The sequence below is a fragment of the Corythoichthys intestinalis genome, chromosome 5, assembly GCF_030265065.1.
Source record: "Corythoichthys intestinalis isolate RoL2023-P3 chromosome 5, ASM3026506v1, whole genome shotgun sequence".
Taxonomy (NCBI): Eukaryota; Metazoa; Chordata; class Actinopteri; order Syngnathiformes; family Syngnathidae; genus Corythoichthys; species Corythoichthys intestinalis.
In genome coordinates, this window is record NC_080399.1 from 20,068,896 (window position 1) to 20,090,174 (window position 21,279).

The following is a 21,279-nucleotide window of genomic DNA, read 5'->3' on the forward strand; positions in this document are numbered from 1 at the left end:
AATTTTGACAGCCCTAAAATAAAGTATTTTTAAGTATTTTTCACAGCCATTGATAGGGTTAGACATCTAATTATGTTGAACTGGGATGGCTGGCATCGAATGATCATGTTTCGGTGCCTTTGACGGGGATAGACGTCCAATCCATTTGGACTGGGAGGGCTCGCAGTGATCGTTTGAGTGCTGCAGGCCCTCCCACACACAGTCCAAGTTAGTATATCGCCGTCAGTGGCAGCCATAGGCATGTGCCGGTATGATGTTCTGACGGTATGATAACCTTAAACAAAAATATCACTGTTTCACGGTATCACTGTATTGCAACTACAGCTCTAAAATATGTTACAATGAGATATCAGCCAATGACTAAATTAAGTAGGTATAAGTTTGTCCTGCCCAGATTACATTGACATGGCAACCCATTTTAGGCAGTTGACACACTAGGAAATTAGTATGAACCTGTTTGTAATTAATTAATCCAATGTCAAGAAAACATCTTTGAGGAATTGTCCACTATTTGCCAAATGGTTCCCACTAAAAGTCCCTCCGCACCTATTGTGTGCAAGCGTTCTGAAAAGGTCTCGAGCCAAGTGTGCTGTGCTAACGCTTCGTGTTGACACAAGCAAGAAGTAACACGCAGTCCCATACCGCTCACTTAAAGACGGTGCAGCGGTGGAGAAAGGACACACCGCTGTGAGCTTAAGATCCTGCAGCGGCAAGGCGGAGGCGTGAAATAGACCCGAAATGCCTCCGCGCCGACTGTTACCGGCCTCAGCGGGACGACTGGGCAGCCCCCGCATGAGCGTTCTTTGTAAGCAGACCTGGACGTGTCATCATGTGGAGTCCAAGTAGCTTGAAGAAACTCACCTCTATCAGGAAACGCACACACGACCGGCAATAAATTGACCAATGGTCAAAATGTGTCCTGCTGTGTGTAGCTAGAACCTACAGCTGTGCGAGCTTGAAAAGAGTACAACGGTTGATGTCAGCAGGAGTTGTCGACTGGACGTAACCTGCAAGCTGAAGTTTGACATTAAGTGAAGGGCTTCACAGGGACTATTTTCCTGTATAATGTCATGAAAACTTTAATTTAATGAAGTTTTTTCTCAAACTAAATAGACACACAGATTCAAGACACCTTGTGGCAGGCATAGCCTATGGTTACTGTGGCTCAGTGGTTCCCAAACCGGTCCTCAAGGACCCCTGTGGGTCCTGGTTTTTGCTCCTACCGATCGAGCACAGCCCGTTTAACCAATGAGGTTTCTGCTAAAACAAGCAGCACCTGACTACCATCAACTGATTACACTTTTAAAACACCAGATTGGTACATATATGCAGTGTTGTCACGGATTACTTAAAAAAGTAATTTACTTACTGATTACTGATTAAACCTCAAAAAAGTAATCTAGTTACTTTACTGATGACTTTATTATCAAAGTAACTAATTTACTTTAAAAGTAACTTATCAGTTACTTTTTACCAATTTTTCTCCTTTTGCTGCCTCAACATAAAAATAACAGAAAAATTTCATCATGTGTAATTGAGTTTTTCCACATAAGGCTTAATCTTTGAGTTAGCGGGGGTTTAATTAGTCGATGGAGTTGATTTCAACCACCATTGACTCGCACTAGCTTAGCCATCCCGGAGCCTTGAAACTAACAAATAACTGACAAATTGCACGAAATTTGTTTAAATAAAGTCCAACGACTAATTAAATCCCCGCTAACTCCAAGATGAAGCCCAATGTAAAAAATTCTGAACTTCCCCTTTGAAATAAAGACCTAGCCATTAAAATGCTGTCTATAAAAGTTGTAAAGCAATAAAACAACAAAAATTTATGAAATGAACAAAAATCCTACAACATACAGTTTTCATAATGGGTCAAAATCATTTTTCGAACAGATCATGTGACTAGCACCTTGAGACTATTCTTTGCTTTGCTTAGCCAAAACTACACCAGAGGAGGCAAGATGGATATTTAGAATTTCTTTAAACCTAAGCTTTCAAACGCTACCAACAACAACTTCAACAGCTGATTGAACTCGAACAGTATCAAGATGTGTGTATTTGATACACTGCCAATGGGTTTTCCCATTGTGAGTGTATCAAATACTTGTTCTCCCCACTGTACAGTATTGGCCAAAAGTTTGGAGACACCTTAAAGGTGGATACTTTGAAAAATGTAGAATACAAAACCTCTTTTCAGTTATTTCACACTTTTTTTGCCATTCCACATGTTCGTTCATAGTTTTGATGTCTTCAGTGAGAATTTGCAATAGCAGTGAAAATACATAAAACGCAAAAATTATGAAGTGTGTCCAAACTTTTGACTTTCGTTTCAGTCTTCAACATGCTTCTCCCCGCAGTCCCACAAATGTAAAACTCCGCCTACGATTACAAACTCTAACTATTACGGAGCCCCTAAGGTGACATGGAAGACGAAAACAAAAACAAGAAGATAAAAAAAAAAAAAGTGACGTTAAAAAAAAAAAAAAATAGTGCTCCTAAAGGGACACGAAAGATTTTTTATCTGTCAAAGCAAAAAAAAAAAATGAAAGTAAAAAAGAAAAAAAAGGTCTGAGCAAAAAAAAAAAAAAAAAATGCCCCGGAAAAAAGAAAACAAAGTAAAAAATAAATAAATAAATAATTGCCCCGAAAAAAAAGACCCGGAAGTAAAAAAAAAATAATAAAAAATGAAATAATATATAACATAATTCCACTTTTTTATACGTGCGTTTTGAAGGTAAACAATGGCAACAATGGGGCGTGATCACCCGTGAAGCAAGTTAATTGAGTTATACTTTGAAATAGGCCTAAAATATAATGACATAAGATCAATTCTTGATATTACGCATGGTTTCCAAATAAGCATAAGACATTTGAAGTGAATTTTAAACTCAATCGTCAATTTGCGTCGGAAAACGTCCTGTGATTTGGCGGTCCTTGTTGACTTCATTCGCTTTCCAAAACTCAAACTGACTTGGAGGCACAACTATCTTCCAACATTTTATTTATTTTTTTTGCTTCGATGTAAAAAAAAAAATTTTTTTTTTTGCTTCAACGTCAACTTTTTTTTTCTGCTTCGACGTAAAAAAAAAATTTTTTTTTTTCTTCAACCTCAACTTTTCTTTTTTACTTCCGGGTCTTTTTTTTCTGGGGCTTTTTTTTTTTTTTTTTTTTTTTTTTTTTTTTTTTCTCAGATCTTTTTTTTTTTTTTTTTTTACTTTCGTGTTTTTTTGGGGGGTGGGCTTTGACAGAAAAAAAATCTTTCGTGTTCCTTTAGGGGCACTATTTTTTTTTTAACGTCAATTTTTTTTTTCCTCTCTGTTTTTTTTTTCTTCTTCTTCCATGTCACCTTAGGGCAGTGCTTCTCAATTATTTTCTGTCACGCCCCCCCAAGGAAGACGTAAATGTTTCGCGCCCCCCCAAACTCTCTGCCGCCACTGTAAATAGTATCATTTGTCTATAAAATTACTATTATAAATACGCATCTGCCTAACATTGTGTCCTTTTTTTCTATTAAAGAAAAAAAGTAACGTAGATCAACTTATAATAAAGTAGAACTTTATTAACATTGTTTTGTTTGTAACAGAGAATACTTGACGTGCATCAATTTGCCTGAATTAAAAAAAAAAAAAAAATCACAGCCAAACTAAAAAATACACTCAAGGTACATTTTTGACCATTTGATACAGAAAAATAAAATGTCATGAAATCAGTAAATAATAACAAATTAAAATTGATTAGAAACATTCACTCATGAGTACAATGTGCCAAAAAATTTGACCGAAAAAACAAATCTGAATAAAATAAAACAAAAAAGTGTCCTTGGACAGGACAGTTTTTATTTTTGCTGCTCACAGTATTTACCTCCTTTGCAATGGTGTGGAGTTATTTTTGCAATGAGCATGCTAACAATGCTCACTAGCTTACTGTTATAACACTGACAAAGCAGGACGATTGTTGGCAATATTCGGCACGTTTTCACTGAAAAAATCAAGCGGCTTAACAATGACATTGGGGTCTAATGTCTTTAAGTGGCGTCTTAATTGATTTGGCTTCTGGCTGTCTGCTATAATTATTTTTAGACACAGTAAACAGTGGTCTTTCATCATCACACACTGTATTAAAAGTCAAAGCTAAAAGGCAAACGGCACGAAAAAAGCGCATTCACGGCAGCCGAGGTAGAACCGTAGGTGAGGGCGGTCGTCGTGACGATCCCAAGCCGAAAACGGCACTTCTCGGGCGGCGACGTGAGAACCGGACAAGACAGTGGGTCGTTGCATGAGTGAGTCCGGTCGGAAAACGGCTTTCGAAAACGGCGGTGGCTCACTGCTCTTCATATCTGTTGTCTGTGTGTGCTCAGTGCTCTTCCTAAGTTCAAAAATACTGCGCGCACTCTGAAAATGAGAGCGCCACTGCCACCTACTGAGTGGATGTGCAAGTACACTTTATTCCAGTACGGCAAAAAAAAAACATGTTCCCCGAGGTCACATGCGCCTCCCCTGGCATCGCTCTGCGCCCCCCCCAGGGGGGCGCGCCCCACTATTTGAGAAGTACTGCCTTAGGGGCTCCGTAAACTATAAAATGTACATAATTACACATATTATGTCTCCCTGTGCCCTGCGATTGGCTTGCAACCAGTTCAGGGTGTCCCCTGCCTACTGCCCGTAGTTAGCTGGGATAGGCTCCAGCACCTCCGCGACCCTCGTGAGGAAAAGCGGCATGGAAAATAAATGAATGAATGAATGAATTACACATATTATAAAGGCTAGTTGCTGGCTGTCTCGTTACCTGTCGTCTTGTTTTGGGTTTTTTTCGCAACGCGTTGTGCTGTAATTCCAGGTGCTTTCTTGTTGAATTGGATGTCGAGTATATAGCGGTCGACAGTCCATCTGAGCCAGCGCAGTTTGCAACCCACTGAGATATTTTTGTCATCTTTACTAGACGGATATGTGAAGTAATGGCTGTATCTCCGGTGAGCAAATGCAGCCGTTTGTTGTATCTCTCCGGCTCCTTTACTGTTAGCATCCTGATAGGTAGCCAGGGTATGTGGCAGACGGCGCGCATACAGCATGGTACTACACGTGACCCGTTTTTTTACAATGAGAAAACGTGAGATGTGATGTCACTCCCAAACTCAAATGCAGTATTTTCTATTCAAACGATGAGAAAACGTGAGATGTGATGTCACTCCCAAACTCAAATGCAGTATTTTCTATTCAAATGCTCTTCGTACATGACTACAGTATGAGGCAAAAACAAAATAGTAACGCACAGTTACTGAGGAAACTAACTTTAATCAGATTACTGGCTTGGAAAAACTAACGCGTTAGATTGCTCGTTACTGAAAGAAAGTAATCAGATTACAGTAACGCGTTAGTAACGCGTTACTGACAACACTGCATATATATCATCCTGTTTTGTTAGAAAGAAATCCAGCACCCACAGCGGCCGCATGTGGAATAGTTTGGGACCCCTGCTGTAGCTGCTCAATCTGTCACTGTCTTCCTCCTTCCTTGGTCTGAGACAGACAAAGCATGTTTCACCTCTTGGGTCTATTCACTCATTACCTGCTTGATCACTGCCAGCCATTTAGTCAAATTGGATTAGACGTCCAGTGCCGTCAATGGCTGTGAAACATGATCCCAGTTTAAATGGCTTTGATGCTTACCTTAACTTAGTAACAAGAGCAATTGACAAAGAAATACAGTTTTCAAACTTTTAATAACACACCTTAACTTTTCGTTCCAAACAGCGCCGGCAAACACGGCAGTTATATAGCAGCGGCACGGAAGTTACACAGCATCAGCATGGCGGTGCAGCACTAATTGTGCTGGTTAATAAAAACATGAAAGTCTTTGTTAGCAATCTTCATCTTCCTCCTGTGCATTCAAACCATGGAAGTCGTCACCCTCAGTGTCGGATATGAAGAACGCTCAGATGCACTTCGCCACGCACCTACTCATCAGTCTCTCCTTCGCCGTCGCCTTCAATGTCTCCCATAATGAGGCATATTCACTCCCAGCCTGTGCCGTCCTCCTCGCCTCGTCACGCAGCAGACTGGCGTCTCTAAACCTGTTGGTGAGGGCGGACTCTTTCACAGCGCTTCACGCTGCCAGGCTCCCCCGGCAAACCTGTGCAAAAGTTGCTCTTCGCATGTGGCGAGTCTTGGCAAACAGTCTCTCGCCGCTCGTCATCAAAGCTTCCCATACAACTCGGATGGCCAGTTTAATTCCTTCTAGCATTTTCCATGATGCAGGTCTGCCAATTCTACTCATGCACAAAGACGAGGGTCCGCCACCTCTATTCATGCACAACGCACAAAGTTAAACTACCGGTAGTAGTGCAAACTAGCGTCTTCCTCGACACATATATTCCACGTGTCTCACTCCCACATTCCATGCTCGAGCACCCCTGGCGGCCGTCAGAAAAATACACAAATTGGCCGCATCTTTGCACACGCCGCAAGACCCAAAATGAGGGAAAAAAGTAGCGGCTTGTCGTCCGGAAATTACGGTAGTCTTTCCGATTATCTTTTGTCCTCTCATTATTGACATTTCTTGCGTATGGCAAGAACCAACATACCGTATTTTTCGGACCATAAGTCGCAGTTTTTTTTCATAATTTGGCTGGGGGTGCGACTTATTGTGAAATTATTAACACATTATGATATCATTTCACATGTTATTTTGGTGTTTTGGAGTGACACTGATGGTTTGGTAAACTTCTTAGCATGTTCTTAATGCTATAGTTATCTGAATAACTTCATAGCTATGGCCACGTTCGCGTGCTGCCTTTGGAATGACTTTTTTATAGCAAGGTTCAGCAAGCAAGTTTCAGAACCACTGATTTAGAGTACTGTCGTATGTTGTTTTGTTTTGTTTTTTGTAATAACCATTTGATGTATTTTGTGAACGTCATATTTAAATCTTCCTTAAATCTGCATTTTATTACAGAAATAGGTGGTGGCCAGTAGCCACACAACTTTATAAAATGCAGTCAAGTGTACCCGGTTGCTACCTAAATTTTCGACTACTCTTTCCCTACTAGAATAGCGTGTATGTTAACTCATTGGCTGCCATTGACGGCGCTACCTGACCAATTAGTTTTGAGTGAAACTGCCAGTCAAATTGAATTGAACACCTCACGCCGTCAATGACACACAAATATGAGCGTTCAAAGCCACTCCTCCCAGTTTAAATGAATTGGATGTCTATTGTTGTCAATGGCAGGCAACGAGTTAAGAAAGACTCATTTGTTGACATGAATGTTGCGACTTGTAATAATGCATTGTTGCTGTGCTTATATAAGGTGGAAAGTACTCAGGTGACTTGAAGTTCCGCTCCAATTTGGCAAATTTTAAAATTGTCCTATATGCATATGTGATACATCTTTGAAAAGCTTAAAATTTCAATTTTCTGGGAGAAGAAAATTTTGGGACAAGAGGGCATTTAAAAAAAAAAAAAAAAAAAACATTTTTAAACAGCAAAACCCTAACTGGAAGTGAGAGTAAGAGAGAGAATAATTAAAGACATCATGATTTTAACGAGATATTATCGCGAATTTTCCTCTTCGATCCAAAAAACTGCATCACCGAGTATGTATCACCGAGTGTCAAGACAGAGCTGTGAATGGCCACAGCCGGATTTTGGGGGGATTTTATTGGTGAAACATGGTCATGTAAAAAGGGTCGCGATGCAAAAATGGTAGACATCAAGGAGTGGTCGAGATTTTCTTTTTCATATATTTACCCTTTTGAACGTTTTTCTTCGATTTTTCTTTGTCTGGATCGATTATTTATCATCTAAAATACTTGGGAAAATGCGACAGTAACAAAAAAAAAAATACAATTCAGCGATAGTTATGAGGTAGATATCCGTCAATTATTTACAGACACTATTTTTTTTCATTGTGACGTAATTTGTTTAAAAGTTTAAAATATGCGAGTGAATACATTTTTAATATCGCTTTTTTTTTTTTTAACTAAGTATTAAACATCAATTAATTTAGGGCTTTAGTTTAGGGCTGCTAGATTAGCTCTCAACTGTCCTTTTCGTACAAATATTATTGCAATGCATCAAAGACTGTCATGGATGAAAGTCCAGGACAGATTGACATATAGTACTGTGCTTTCTTTGCACAAAATCTGAATCTCACACAAACCTTTTAGCCTGTTCTCTAAACTTCAGACCACCTGTAACAGACATGGGTTTAACACGAGACGTGCTTCGAGTGCCACGTTTATTTTGCCACTGCCTAAAACAAATGCACTTAAAAGAACATTTATTTATCGAGCTGTTTCATGCTGGAATTTACTGCCTCCTGAAATGCTTACAACAAGCAATCACATTTCTTTTAAAACGAGTCTTAAAAAATCTATAATTTGTAAGGAAGTGATGCTTATTTAGCCATTGTAAATATATGTAGTTGTTTTATTATTTTTTTTTTTTCCACACTGTAGAAATGTAAACCTGCTTTATGCTATTAATTGTTTGGTATATATTGTAAATTTACTGTGAATGGACCCCAGGAAGAATAGTCTCTACTTTGGTAGAGACTAATAGGGATCCCTAAATAAAGAAATAAAGAAATTAATGATTCAAAGCTAAAAATGACAGACATTTCGAATAATAAATAAAATTACTTACCTTCTTTTTATGGCTGGGTTGAAACAAAAGTGGTTGCTCGACATCTGTAAACAGGGGTCTCCAGGGTAAAACAGACAAATTAAAAATGGTTTGGGGGCTTAATGCGCCATGAATCTGCTATGGCAGCATATAGACATATTGTTCCATCAAACACAACCGTTTTTTTGGCTTAAAATACAGCAGTTTCTTTTAAAGAGGGGTGCAAGAGCAGAAACTGCTTTTTCAAACTTGTCTATGGGCGTGAACACAGACAAGTTTGTCAATGGTTTTCCGCCATAGACAAATGTTGCACTCCTCATAGATTCTCATAGTCTGTGAGGAATAGGCATGTGCCGGTATGAGATTTTGACGGTACGATAACCTTGAGCAAAAATACCGTGGTTTCACGGTATCACGGTATTGCAATTATTGCTCCAAAATGTGTTATTTTGATATGTATGGGTTAAAAAAAAACTTTTTTTCGATTGAAAAGGTTTTTATTTTTTTTTATTTTCAGAATATATTTGCAAATTGGTCCATGAATATAATGTTAAAATAGATCAATTAATTAACAAAAAATATTTTAAATAAAATTAAAATAAATAGCACTTATAGACTAGCCACAGCTCAGGTCGCTCAAGATTAGAGCAAGAACAAAAATAATTGCTATAAAAAAATAAAAACACTTCTAAACAAAATTTTAAAATATATACTGTACTAATTTTTTTTGGGGGGGGGGCTCAAGTGAAGTTTCACCATTTTTAGCCATTGTGTCAACTCTAGTCTACATTTCATGCCTTTGTGTTAAAAAGACAAAAAAATCATAAGTTATTAAGTTAGTTAGAAATGTATAAGTTAGTCAAAATGTAAATATTGTTGTGTAAAGGTTTCATCTTAAAAAAAAAAAAGCATTGGTAGTGAGACTTCTCCTTGTCCAGCGAACGTGGATTTGTACTTAGGGCAACATCATCTGTCGCAATTTGTGATCTTTGATGCTATTCTTTTCCCCTTCATTCAAGCTTGTTTCTCAGCGGCTTTAACGTTGACCAAGTTTCTCTCCCAGCTAGACTAGGCTAACATTCGTCTTTGTAAGATTTTAGTTAGTTTGTATTTTGAATTTGAAAGGAAAATGTGTGTTTTATTTTTAGCGAACTTTTTCATGGCGTTCATGGATGTAACTTCCTCACATTCTGTTGTGTTTGTGCTAATGAAGCTATTCACACGTGTTAAAAATACTAAATGTATACATTTTGTATATTTCGGTTACTATGTTTTGTGACCTCCATAAATTCAAGAAAAGTACGCCTTGTGTTTGGAGTGTTTCTTTTTTGGTTCGCTAGCTGTCTAGCAGAATAGCGTCACTGACACACACACACAGCAACAACCGGAGAGGGAGGGATGACGCTACCACTCCAAGATACTTCTGGCTGCATATTTGGGACATGTAAAATAGCGAACACCATACTGCGGTATGATGGAAAATTTTAGTGGTTTTGAAACCGTGACGTTTTCATACCACGGTAAACCTTGAAACCGGTAACTGGCACATGTCTAGTGAGGAAGATGATTGCCATATTGATTGTGACAGTGCAAAAAATAAATATCACTTCCTGACCCGTATGTCTGCAATTGATATCGTGAGATAATCGATATCATGAGCCTTGTATCACAAATCGTATCAGGAAGTGCTATACAGGACAAGTAAGTGGGATAATCTGAGTAACTCATATTGGATTGGCTAAAATAGTGCCGTCATTCATAAAATATTGGGCAGCTACTTTTGGAAATAATGGCTTTTATTGATGTTTTTTACCAATATTACAAATGAGAAATTTTTTTTTTGTCACTTTTTTAAACAACAACAGTTTCCTCGAAAGAGGTAGCAGCTGTGAGTGACAAACGGCCTCGTTGTTGTCTAACGGTTACCCCTGTTTTGTCCCGGTGCGCAGCAGGGGCAGGTGGACTGCTGGCCTCTGCCGTGCCCGCCTGTCGACTGCGAGTTCACGGCCGTGCCCGAGGGCGAGTGCTGCCCACGCTGCGTCAGCGACCCCTGCCAGGCCGACACCATCCGCAACGACATCACCAAGACGTGCACCGACGAGCACGGCGTCTCGCGCTTCAGCGGCTCCTCCTGGGTCAAACACGGCACCGAGTGCACCCTGTGCCAGTGCAAGGTGACCGACATACACACAAAACAACACTCACAGATTCATGGGTGCTTGCGTGAGGCACATTTAAAAAGCATTTAAAAAAAAAAAAAACTGAAAAAAAATGTCACCTAATCATGCATTTTCAACAAAATATATCATACAAATTTGGACAAGATTATATTTTCTAAAAACATGACAATTAAAAAAAAAAAAAAGTTTGTTTGATAAAATATGTATACATACTTTTAAGCCCAAAATATATTTAACAAAATAAATGTCACAGTATAAATAACAGTTTAAGCCCCTCTAAATCTCAATATTAACCTAAAGCAGCCTTTTCAATGAAATATTAAAGTAATTTACCGTGAATTAGATCTTTTACACGAAAGCAAAATAAAATAATTTTAACTTGGGAAATAATGAAATCTTCGATAACTCTTAGTTAGGGTTACAAACAGGATATTGCAACAAAAAAATAAATGTGAAAAATTAAAAATGTAATTTTAACCCCAGAACGAGACCTTTTAACAAAGATTGGAATTCCCCCCAAAAAATTTTCAATGTCTTCTAATTCCAACAAAAGAAATTTATTTTTATTATTATTTTATAATGATTTTAACTATGAAAAATAAAAAACAATTTAAAACTATAGATGAAATCTGTATAATTTTATCATAATTTAACCCCCCAAATCCTCTGACATTATCAAATTCAACTTTATAGTCAGATTTTGTTCAGAAAATAAAGCCCCTATTAAAAATTCAGACAATTCTTAACAAATCTTTGCATTTTAACACCGATCAAAAATCTAACAAAAGAACAAAACAATTGTTTTTTAAAAGAAAAAAGCCATTCAAAGGCAATTCTTCAAAAAACACAAAAAGAAACTATGTAAAATCAATGGCATTTTAAGCAAAAAATCAATAGAAATACTGTGGTACCTCGACATACGATCTTTCCGACATCCCACGTAAAATTTGACTCGTAATTTGTCTTGACATATGACGACATGCTCGAAATACAACGATTTATGACAGCGTAGCAATTTCATTGTTTTCCCGAAAGACGGACGTACGGCGGATTTTCTTGTGGGAGAAATCAACCTGAGTCCCAAGAAGGTTAGTGCAGGCGGTAAAAAAAAAGAAAAAGCTGACGAATTTGAAAATTTTCAAATTAAGAACGAAATGATAGAAAAACATGAGCGTGGTGTGCATGTAAGTGAACTGACTCGACAATATGGCTGATCTCCTCCGACCTCTGTTTGCCTGTCTCTATAAGTTAAGGTGACAATAAAAACGCTTTTTTATTTCCGATTTGATATTAATATTATTGTAACATCGGCAAGGAATTCGCCAGCTTCGTCAGGTTTTTAATCAATTATTTCAGAACTTGTGCAACACAAAACAGCTATTGTCCGCCGTAGCCGACGCCAACAACAGCATGAAAAAAAGTAAAAACTTCCCACCGTACCGCACCTCTCACTCTCTTGTGAGTTCAGGAACATCATGCAAAACACAATTGCCACATTGGAACCCGATTCGTTACATTATTATTATTATTATTATTATTATTATATTATTATCCTGATTTATATTTCTAATTTACTTGTTTTGCTATCTGTAATTGTACCAGCAGTATTTATTAAAGGGGAAGTTCAGAATTTTTCACATTAGGCTTAATCTTCAAGTTATCGGGGGTTTAATTAGTCGATTGAGTTTATTTCAACATATCCCGTGCGGTTTGTTAGTTATTTATTAGTTTCAGGACTCTGGAGTGGCTAAGCTTGTGCGACTCAATGAGCCAGTCCTAGCATGCCAATAAAAAACAACATATGTACGCATGAAAATCACCGATGACCCATGCAATTAATAGCGTTGGCTATGTTTTCAGGATGAAGTTATTAAAACTTACCATTGCATGTCAGTAACTGCAGTATGAACAGCAACATTTGTAATCCAGTAGCTCTGTAGTTAACAGGCTGCAGAGTGGAGCGATATTTTTTCCTTCGGTGTGTTTGTGTCGTAGCCAGCAGCAAGTATTCGCAGTTCGTATTTTTCCATGTGTTTCATAGGGAATTTGTGGAAACTCTCATTTGCCCATTTCTTCTGTTTCCGCAGCCTCTCAATGCACATTTCACTTTGTTGCCGTTCTTCAGTTAAGACTCTATAGACTGATGCTGCATTCCAGGAAGGTGGGAAATCGGAGTTTTCCAACCTCCGACCAGGATAAATATCATCGGAACGCCACTTGAACTGGCTCGCGAAGTCAGGAAAAAAAACTACACCGGCTTCACGAGTTCAGTCAGATGTCACTTGACAAAAAATGCGCTGCCCGTCGAAAAGCAGACCGTCAATAGTAGAACTAAAGAAGACAGTTTACAGTGTGGTCGATTTACCTTAGCCGTCGTTTTTCCTTCACTATTTGATCACTTACGAGAAGCCATGTCTGCTGGAGGTCAACGTACCTTTTGATGCCCAAATTAAAAAAAAAAAAAAACGCTTGGAACCAGAGATGTCCCGATCGATCGGCATCCCGATCACGTCATTTTTAAAGTATCGGAATTGGCAAAAAAATATCGGCCATGCCTTTTTTTAATATATATATATTTTTTAAATTAAATCGTTTTCTAATTGTATTTAACGTTACAGACATAAAATGTTACACTCATCCAGAGTCTTTAGTTTAGGCTTAAGGTAGGGTTAGCAAATTTATCCCGGTAACGGTGGTAATTAATTTTTTAAAAAATGTATCATGTTAATAAATTTAGCACAATTAATGCATGCGCTGCACGACCCACTCACGCATTGGCGCACTCAATCTGTAATGACGCCGTTTTACCTGTATAGAGAGATAAAAGGCAGCGTAAAATGAGTAGAGTGAATTTTGGCAGCCTTCGGAGCCTTATTCAATTGGCTAGAGCCTTACAATCCCTCTCCTTACGATTAGAAATATCATGGGAAGCAATGTGGGGAAGCAAGGCAGCAATTGATCTATTTCTTAACACCTTATGTTATTTCCCAACGCAGAGAAGATATATCCATTGGTAGCACTATGCACAGTCATGGTTCCACTTCCCATCATGCATTTGGGCATGCCTACAGTATCATTTACTGAAAGCTCAACAAATACACTAGATGGCAATATTTAGTCACAATATACAAAGTCACAAGAATTTCTATCCGTGGATCCCTCTCACAGAAAGAATGTTAATAATGTAAGCGCCATCTTGAGGATTTATTGTCATAATAAACAAATACAGTACTGTATATTGAATGTACTGTATGTTGAATGTATATATTTGTCCGAGTTTTATTCATTTTTTTCTTAATGCATTGCCAAAATGTATATGATCGGGAAAAATTATCCAAAAAAAAACAATCGGATCGGGAAATATCGGGATCGGCAGATACTCAAACTAAAACGATCGGGATAGGATCGGGAGCAAAAAAACAACCCTACTTGGAACGCTTTGAGGTCGCAACTGGTACCATCCGAGTGGGATAAGTCCGACTTCCCACCTTCCTCGAATGCAGCATGAGCACGAGTGGCTGAAGAACTCCTCTCTATTGTGGTCGCATTACGCATCTAAAAAAAAAGTCCCGCAGAAATCAATGAATTACATCAGTTTGATTGTGACATTATTTTGGCCACATGGGTATTTTGAACAACGATGTGCACTTTGAATTTATTTGACTATGTTAGATCTGTTAGTATGTTGTTGTTGTTGTCTTTTTTTAATGGCATGCTAGGAAGGGACCATTGAGTCGCACTAGCTTAGCCATTCCGGAGTCCTGAAAATAGTAAATAACTAAGAAACTGCACCGAATTAGTTGAAATCAACTCCACCGATTAATTTAACCTCCCGCTAATTCGAAGATTAAACCTAATGCATACCTGTCAACCCGAGGCCGCTGGCAATCTAACAAATAGTGACGTTAAGTGACATTTAACAGTGACTTTTGTTATAATTGTATGTGCACTTTTGGCAATTTTTATCATGTCTTTTGATGGCTGCACTTCATGGCACTTCAGCTCGCAATTCAGTTTGACTTGAAAGTAGTTCGTTAGTGTGTTCAGTTATAAATTAAAAAGGTCAACTGATAAAAATTAACTTACCGAAGCAATCTTTGAGTCAGGGAACATTTGCTAATTCTGAGAAGTGATCAGCAATAGTTGCAGGCAAATTGTGTTCGGCAACAAATTGGCAGAATAAAATCTCCGCTTCCGTCACTTTTCATTCTGCAGACTTCATCTTTATGACCAGTGTTGTTAATCTTACTTTTAAAGAGTAATTAGTTACTTGGCAAAGTAACTGGTGTTACCTTTCATGTTTTTTAAATTTTTTTCTTTGTTTTTAAAGAAAAAAAGAAAAACTTAGCTTTGCTATGTTTGGAAGTCATTTAATGTTCTGAATCAACTGTTAAAGTTGTTAAAATTGATCCCGTTTTTGCATTAGTTCCCTTTTGTCTACTTTCGACATGTGAAAGTTTTAAAACTGTTTCATCATTTAAAGATAAATTCAAGTCAAGATTTTGGCGATTTAGGAGTATTTTAGATCAAAAGTTACTTAGGTTCGCTAGGAAGGTTCACTACAACAGAGCCTTTCTGCGAAGTCTACTGCTTTAAAATGGCGGCTGTTTACTAACGCCGCCGAGTCTGTCACTTCGCATGTAGTTCTATATGCATGTGATATCTGGCCGTATATTGTAGGCCGTCGGCTACAGTCAGGAAATATTGGAGCCACCTAGCATCGCGTTTGCTACAGCGTCACAACAAACACTCTTCTCTCTCCGTGTCTCTGACTTTTCTTGCGTCATTCAACCAACGTAGTAACGCTTTATAATGCACATGGTCTCGTTGCTGAAACGGTGACAAAATCCGAACAGAGAAAAAACAACGTAATGCACGAAAAACGTACAGATTTTGAACGTACGGTGTACACATTTAAAAATCAGTGCTCACTTGTACAAATTGCACCGAAACAGTACAACTTGACAGGTATGCTAATTTCAAAAATTCTAAACTTCCGCATTTAGGATTTAGCATAGGTTTTTGGGCTGTGGAAAGGATTAATCGAATTATAATGTATTCTTATGGGGAAACCCAGCTCGACATACGACCATTTTCATTTACAAACCAGGTCCTGGAACGAATACAGTTTGTATGTAAAGGTACCACTGTATGTAATTCTACGACAAAAGATCCTGGCTGTTTCCTCCTACTATATTTTCTTTTTCATCGAAACACACAATTTTGACCATACAAAGTGACACACAGAGACAAATTCAACCCCACTTTTACATGCTTTTGTGTCATGATTGATCATTGAAAATAGACATCTGAAGTTGTGTAATGGCCTTTTAAGACATGGTTCACCGACCATTTGTGTTGTGCTTGTGTTGACAGAACGGACACATCTGTTGCTCAGTGGACCCCATGTGCCTTTAGTGGCTGGAAAGGCACCTGTACAGCATTCTCCATGTAAAATACAGGAAAAAAGTCTAGGGAAAAAAAGAAGAAAAAAAAACATCCCCATCACCACCACCACATTTGAATGTCTCCCCACTGATGTCGTCAGGCTTGTTTTTAGAGCGGCTGGAGGCGTACAATTGATTGTTATTGTTTCATTGTAAATGCCAGCAGGTTTGGTGCATTCATAAAAAAAATAAAAAATTAAGTCGTCTTTCTACTAAACGTGTATGACAACTAACATGATGATGATGATGATGATGATGGCCTTCACGCTTCGTTCAAGCATCCACATGAACCTTGTAAAATAGAAATATTAACTGGCATGACTGTGCTTGATGTTCAAACATTTTTTTTTTTTTGCAAATTTCTTAAATGCTAATATAATGATGATATTGATGAGTCCTTAGCGCCTGATACCACTCGTTTTGCCACTTAGCAGTCGTCTGTATTATGTGGTGCTTTGTAGCTTTTTATTGCACTTTTAAGTTTCGGGTCATATTTTTCATTTTTTATTATCTTTCTTTCCCAGCTTGTTAGTGTGTAATAGTGAAATAAAGTATTTCCATTAGCATTGTCTTTTATGTGTGTTTTTTCTTTTTCGTTGTATTTTAGATGATCAATAGTTTATCTTTTAATTTACTTTGTATGTAATGTACTTTTTTCCTTGCAGCAACAGTGTTTTGTTCTGCATTCAGATTAATTTCTTATTCCCATACAATATAAGTACTATATTAAACAGAATAATTAATCAATCTAGGAGGCCACCACACTGGGTTTTCAACTGAAAGTAACATCATAACTTCACTGGCTATGTTTACAAAGGCAAAATGTCCTCAATCTGATCAGTTTTCGGATTAAAATTATGATTCGATGAACTGTTTTCATGGACTTTAAAAATAATGATCCAATTAGGACTTGCGTGTTCACTAGGGATAGACCGATTATCGGCCGGGTTGATTACCGGTGCCAACATTTGGAATTTTTTTTTTTTTTTTTTTTAATCTGACTGGCCGATATGAAAAAAAGTCTATTTAAAACTGGGTTATTTTGGCTCAGATGCAGCCGTGTCTCTCACCTGCACAAGTATGGGTTATTTCGGCTCAGATGCAGCCGTGCCTCACTCTTGCACTAGTATTACCCCTGTCCTCTGACTGGTTAAATGGTAATGGTAAATGGAGTTTACACTTTTATCATGCCTTTCCACCTTTTTAACACTCGAAGTCGCAGGGTTTTTTGGCTATAAAAGAAAAAGACCAGAAAGGCGTCAAATGACCCTGATACCAAACTGACTACTTGGCTTTGTCAGACCACTCAAACGAGCAATCAAGTAGACAACCCCCCTACACACTCCTATGGCCTTGGTGTGAAGTGGGGGGTTTCACTCTGGATAGCTGCAATTAGCATCTTGAATATACAGGAGGGCAAATAAGTATTTAGTCAACCACAAATTGTGCAAGTTCTCCTACTTGAAAAGATTAGAGAGGCCTATGACATGGATGCACTAAAGGACCCAAATGCTCGACAGTTCAATCCAAACAAAGATTTATTTTCCAGTTCATAAAGTTCAAAAAGGGAAGATAACAAAAATTCACAGCAACGGCTGGACATTAATCAACAAAAATTCACAGCAAAGGCTGGATATTAATCAACAAAAATTCACAGCAACAGCTGGACCTCAAACAACTGAGTATAGTTCACTAGGAACAAAAAAAGGCATTGGTTCAAAAACATGAATCGTTCTCAAAAAAGGGGCTTACACAAGGACGTGGCGTAGGACGTGGCAGGATAGCAGACAAACCGACACTGGGTAAGTTTGGAAGCAGGCTATTTATACAGAGGATGACAGGTGGACGCGATCAGCCTGATTGGCAAGGGCAGGAAGTAAAGTTAACTCTAGGAGGCATGCCAGTACCAAAATAAAAGAATGACATGAATCAACACAAAACATTAACAAGACTTCCGAGACGTGACAGTACCCCCCCTCCTAGGGGCGGCTCCAGACGACCCACGAGACCGCTGTGCCTCAAAGTCCTTGATAAGGTCCTTGTCCTCAATGAAACTTGCAGGAATCCAAGACCTCTCCTCCGGGCCATACCCCTCCCAGTCCACCAGATACTGTCGACCACGCCCACGTTTCCTCACATCCAGGAGCCGCCGGACCGTATAGACAAGACCCCCGTCCAGCATGCGAGGTGGAGGCGGCGGCTTGACAGGTGGGACGAGGGAGCTCTCCTTAACTGGCTTAATCCTGGAAACGTGGAAGGTGGGGTGAACCCGGAGGGACCTGGGAAGACGGAGGCGCACAGAGACAGGGTTAATCACTTTGGCAATTGGGTAAGGGCCCACGAACCGAGGTGCCAACTTCCTGGAAGCCATCCGAAGGGGCAGGTCTTTGGCACACAACCAGACTCTCTGCCCCGCCTTGTAGTCTGGAGCTTGACAACGACGACGATCTGCCACCTTCTTCATTCTCGCAGCGCTGCGGATGAGGACCTTCCGTGTCGCAGCCACGCAGTCAAGTTCCTCCCGCGCCGGCTCCACGCAGTCAAGTTCCTCCCGCGCCGGCTCCACGCAGTCAAGTTCCTCCCGCGCCGGCTCCCCGCAGTCCTGTGCCTCCCGCGCCGACTCCCCGCAGTCAAGTGCCCGCGCCGGCTCCCCGCAGTCCTGTGCCCGCGCCGGCTCCCCGCAGTCCTGTGCCTCCCGCGCCGACTCCCCGCAGTCAAGTGCCTGCGCCGACTCCACGCAGTCAAGTGCCCGCGCCGACTCCACGCAGTCAAGTGCCCGCGCCGACTCCACCAACAGACTCCTGCGACCAAGCTGCTGTCCCGCCAGCAGATTCCTGCGACCAAGCTGCTGTCCCGTCAGCAGATTCCTGCGACCAAGCTGCTGTCCCGCCAGCAGATTCCTGCGACCAAGCTGCTGTCCCGCCAGCAGACGACCACACTGCTGTCCCGCCAGCAGACGACCACGCTGCTGTCCCGCCAGCAGACGACCAAGCTGCTGTCCCGCCAGCAGACGACCAAGCTGCTGTCCCGCCAGCAGATTCCTGCGACCAAGCTGCTGTCCCGCCAGCAGACGACCACACTGCTGTCCCGCCAGCAGACGACCACGCTGCTGTCCCGCCAGCAGACGACCAAGCTGCTGTCCCGCCAGCAGACGACCAAGCTGCTGTCCCGCCAGCAGATTCCTGCGACCAAGCTGCTGTCCCGCCAGCAGATTCCTGCGACCAAGCTGCTGTCCCGCCAGCAGACGACCACGCTGCTGTCCCGCCAGCAGAAGACCACGCTGCTGTCCCGCCAGCAGACGACCACGCTGCTGTCCCGCCAGCAGACGACCACGCTGCTGTCCCGCCAGCAGACGACACCGCTGCTGTCCCGCCAGCAGACTCCGAAGTTCCTGAACCTCGCCCCGACGATGCTGCTCCCCGTTTCCTGCCACGGCTTGGCGGCATGGACGACCGAGCACTGCCTCGTCTGGGACGCCCGCCTGACCAGCCCGTGCGGTCGCCCAACGTCTGGCGCCCCGGGCGCCCTCCTGATCGACCCACGCGGTCGGACCATGTCTGGCGACCAGGACGCCCGCCTGACAGGCTTTGATGGGCTGTTGTTGCTCCCTCCTCCGGCCCCTTTCTGCCCGCCATGTTTGGGACTTTGTCTTTCCAGGGGACGTCTGGGATCCATCCCTTGAGGGGGGGGGTACTGTTAGGTTTTGTGTTGGGTTTTTCCTAGAGTGACTTGTCTCTGTGATTAACCATTGATTTCACCTGTGTGTGTTCTCCCAGTGTATCCTGCAAACTGCATCCACCTGTGTTACCCAGCTGTTCCTCGTCTCGTTACCCCTTGTCTGCGTGTGTATATAAAGACCCAGTTTCTTGTCACCCCTTGTTGCGTCATTGTCAATGTCTATGTCAATGTCAGTGTCTGCGTCCAAGTTGAAGTCCTTTCCAAGCCCTCGTGTATTAGTCCCTCCGGTAAAGTAAGTTTTGTTTGAACCTTGCCTTTTTGATCCACAGTCCTTTTGTTTGTACTTTGTGCCTTTGGTTAGTTATAATTAAAACGTTTTTTGAGTTCACTGCCACCTGCCTCGCTGCCTTTTTCGTTTTCCCTGCATTTGGGTCCACACAACCTGCCTGCCTGCCCACGCACCACGTGACAGCCTATAATTGTCAACCATGAGAGACAGAATGTGAAAAAAAAAACAGAAAATTACATTATTTGATTATTATTATTTAATTTATTTCCAAAATTAGAGTGGAAAATAAGTATTTGGTCACCGACAAACAAGCAAGATTTCTGGCTGTCAAGGAGGTCTAACTTCTAATGAGGTCTAATGAGGCTCCACTCGTTACCTGTATTAATGGCACCTGTTTTAACTCATTGTCGGTGTAAAAGACACATGTCCGCAACCTCAGTCAGTCACACTCCAAACTCCACTATGGCCAAGACCAAAGAGCTGTCGAAGGACACTAGAGACAAAATTGTAGACCTGCACCAGGCTGGGAAGACCGAATCTGCAATAGGTAAAACGCTTGGTGTAAAGAAATCAACTGTGGGAGCAATTATTAGAAAATGGAAGACATACAAGACCACTGAAAATCTCCCTCGATCTGGGGCTCCATGTAAGATCTCACCCCGTGGCGTCAGAATGATAACAAGAACGGTGAGCAAAAATCCCAGAACCACACGGGGGGACTTAGTGAATGAATGACCTACAGAGAGCTGGGACCACAGTAACAAAGGCTACTATCAGTAACACAATGCGCCGCCAGGGACTCAAATCCTGCACTGCCAGACGTGTCCCCCTGCTGAAGCCAGTACACGTCCAGGCCCGTCTGCGGTTCGCTAGAGAGCATTTGGATGATCCAGAAGAGGACTGGGAGAAAGTCTTATGGTCAGATGACAGCAAAATGTTGGTACTTTTTGGTAGAAACACAGGTTCTCGTGTTTGGAGGAGAAAGAATACTGAATTGCATCCGAAGAACACCATACCCACTGTGAAGAATGGGGGTGGAAACATCATGTTTTGGGGCTGTT

At 40.8% G+C, this 21,279-nt stretch overlaps 1 protein-coding gene across 1 annotated transcript in view; it reads left to right on the forward strand.

The window, feature by feature from the left end:
• Positions 1-16,814, forward strand: part of nell2a (neural EGFL like 2a) — a 248,309-nt gene extending 231,495 nt beyond the window's left edge. Inside the window, exons 19-20 of the mRNA XM_057837033.1 lie at positions 10,574-10,798; positions 16,181-16,814. Of these exons, the coding sequence (XP_057693016.1) occupies positions 10,574-10,798; positions 16,181-16,222 (267 nt within the window). The 3' untranslated portion in view covers positions 16,223-16,814. The remainder of the gene's footprint in view (positions 1-10,573; positions 10,799-16,180) is intronic.
• Positions 16,815-21,279: the final 4,465 nt, after the last annotated feature.